This window comes from Ostrea edulis, chromosome 6 (genome assembly GCF_947568905.1).
Source record: "Ostrea edulis chromosome 6, xbOstEdul1.1, whole genome shotgun sequence".
Lineage (NCBI taxonomy): Eukaryota > Metazoa > Mollusca > Bivalvia > Ostreida > Ostreidae > Ostrea > Ostrea edulis.
The window spans coordinates 64,256,212-64,258,844 of record NC_079169.1 but is presented as its reverse complement, the minus strand read 5'-3'; the positions used below and the strand labels follow the sequence as shown (position 1 = coordinate 64,258,844).

The 2,633-nt window shown below is 47.0% G+C and overlaps 1 protein-coding gene across 1 annotated transcript; it reads left to right on the top strand.

Moving 5' to 3' along the window:
* The first annotated feature begins 1,392 nt into the window (after window positions 1-1,392).
* LOC125657830 (uncharacterized) lies at window positions 1,393-2,184 on the top strand. Its single transcript, XM_048888679.2, has one exon. It carries the CDS (start codon window positions 1,393-1,395, stop codon window positions 2,182-2,184), a length of 792 nt encoding a protein of 263 aa, XP_048744636.2.
* Window positions 2,185-2,633: the final 449 nt, after the last annotated feature.

Below are 2,633 nucleotides of genomic sequence, written 5' to 3'. Positions count from 1 at the left end.
TCATGACTGAAAGTGACAACATCGCAGAAAAAGCGCATAACCATGCATTAGAATGGGTCGAGAAAATGCAAGACGATGTGGTGTTTCAATTCGCTAAAAAATTTTCTGATAGCGGGAGTGTTTCCATTGACTCTGGACCAATATACAGATCTACGGAACCAGGTGTACATCAATCTCTATAACGATGCGGGGTTGATGTTAATTTATGTCGTGGGGGAAGAATTCAAGAAACGCATGCCAGAAAAAAACCGCCGAGATTGAAAGTATCACCAAGGACTGGCTTCGAGAAGTATACATAAAGTGTGAAGAACTTAATTCATTTCATTTATGAAATCATGACTGCCCGGGATAACATCGAAAAAACATTTGTCCTACAGTGTATAGAGGAAATAGAAAACTTGCCAGATTTTCAAAAATTGAAATCCTATCTTCGTGCGGTATTATTTCCAATCACTTTAGACGAATATTGGTGGATATGCAGACATTTGCTCGAGAACCGTATCAACACCGAGTCCTTGGTGTTGATTCATTTAGTAGCCGAGGAGTTAAAGAGAACAAATCCGCACATCAGTGGCGTGATCGAGACCCTTCGAGTGCGGTATCTTCATCACATGTACAACAAAATACAAGAAAATGTGTAACTTTTAATCTGGACAATAATGAAGTGTATCTGTTACCCGAAGAAGACCGGAAAAGTATCTGGATGACTGTAGCCGCTGATCGATATCGATTTCAACGCAGGATTCGAGAAATGGAAAAAATGTTGGACCCTATTTTAAAAAGACATGTGTATTGGTGTTGTGTACGGGAGTTATGTATTTGAAATATGTGACATGAATAAAATTGTTTACACGAAAGCTGTGTTTGGTTGAGTCTCTCAGAGAAGGGTTTATTTGTTGAGGAATCCAGAAAATCCTAAAGGTAGAGTGAAAATCGAATCAAATAAGGTGTTTTCTATCGAATAGACCTCATGAGATGTTTTTAGGGATGTACATGGTCGAGAAATAAATTTTTAAAGAGGCGGTGAAGAAACATTGAACCTCGACTCGACCTCTTTGACCCTTATTTCTTTGAAAACTATGCGACGTAGCAAAATAAAAATAAGTTTAACGAATTCCGCGCCCCAGAATCTATCAGATTAAATCTACCATGCACAGATATCGAATGTCTAGAAAAAGAAAATGAGAAAAAACTCTTTTCTCGAAAGCACAAATCCGCCATTTTGACGGCCGCCATCTTGGCTTCGTCTCCGAAGCGAGGGATGTTTTCGAGGAGGTCCGCGCTTTCCTGATATATACCGGCGCGCTCGCCAGTTCGCTTCACTGGTGATCCAGCAAAGGTTTGATTATTTTTGAAGAAAGAAGATAGAAGATTTTAAGAAGTTATAGAAGAATGGCTGAAGGAAGAAGAGACCCGATCTACAATTTCCAGACCCTGCCTGGCTTTCGGTACCGGCTGGTAGTGGTGGCTGAGGAGCGGGTAGGGGAGAATTGGGTCGTCCGTTCTCAGAACGACCTGAGTACCTTCTCCCCTTTCGACCGCAGTGGGGCCCGTGAGATCGACCGGGTGCGGCAGGAGTATGAAGGGAGGAGTCGCCGCCGCACCGCCCGGATGTCCACGGCTACGAGACCACGCCGACGGGCCCCACAGCCACCCTCACCACCACCACCTTACTCCCCGGCGACGCCTACAGCACCACCACCAGCGATACCATCGGCACCGGAGGAATACAGCCCGGTGCCGATGAGCGAGTCGCCAGCGTCACCGGTGGAGTACTCACCGAGGTCACCGTCCCCCGCGCCACCTCCAAGCCCAGCCCAGAGTCCGTCGCTGTTGGTCGCAGACACGCCGCCACCATCACCACCGAGACCAGCAGCCCCTGCAAGACCCCCACCACCTACCATCCGGTCTGCAGGGAGGACTCCGCCACCGAGACCAACCCACGCACCTGTGGCAAGTCATCCCCCGAGGAACCACCCTATGACTGTCCCTGGCTGGGCAGATAGGGCGGTTCCTATCTGGTTTAAGTGCCCTGTCTGCTGGCAAGACAGGGTACACTCCGGTATTACGTGCAGGGGATGTAGGCAGCGCCCAGCTTGCTGCCTGTGCGTGGAGCGGATAGAGGAGCGGCGACACACCCGGGGACGGTGCCCGTTATGCCGGTTTACCGGAGCCAGGCATTGAAAGTCGGTCTTAGGACCAAACGGCCCTTTTTAGGGCCACCCACATGTTACGAAAAGATGCTTTTATGACAATGATTGAGAAACAAATTAACACCAGTTGCACTTTATTAACAAATACATGATTTAATGACAATATACACTTGTTGATCATACCTATAAGCAAAATCATGAATACATTGTCTGTAATGAGTCCAATTTCCTCCCGCTAACCCACACCCAATCTTATAAGGGAAGGCTAAAGTCTTGTACGATAATGTGGCCAATTCACGTAAACATTGTTGAAACCATAGTTCTCGCTGTTCGGGTGTATCTCGATAGCGGGGAATACGCTGAGTTCCTTTTCCGTAATCCCACTGGGCTAAGAAACAAATCACATCAGGGTCTGTAGCATTTGATAAGATGCGTAACGTGCCGGGTATTCCTCGATCGGGTTCTATAGCTAGATTTCTA

Excerpts from the sequence above, each read along its gene's own strand:
- LOC125657830 (XM_048888679.2), top strand. The coding sequence starts at position 1,393 with ATGGCTGAAGGAAGAAGAGACCCGATCTACAATTTCCAGACCCTGCCT.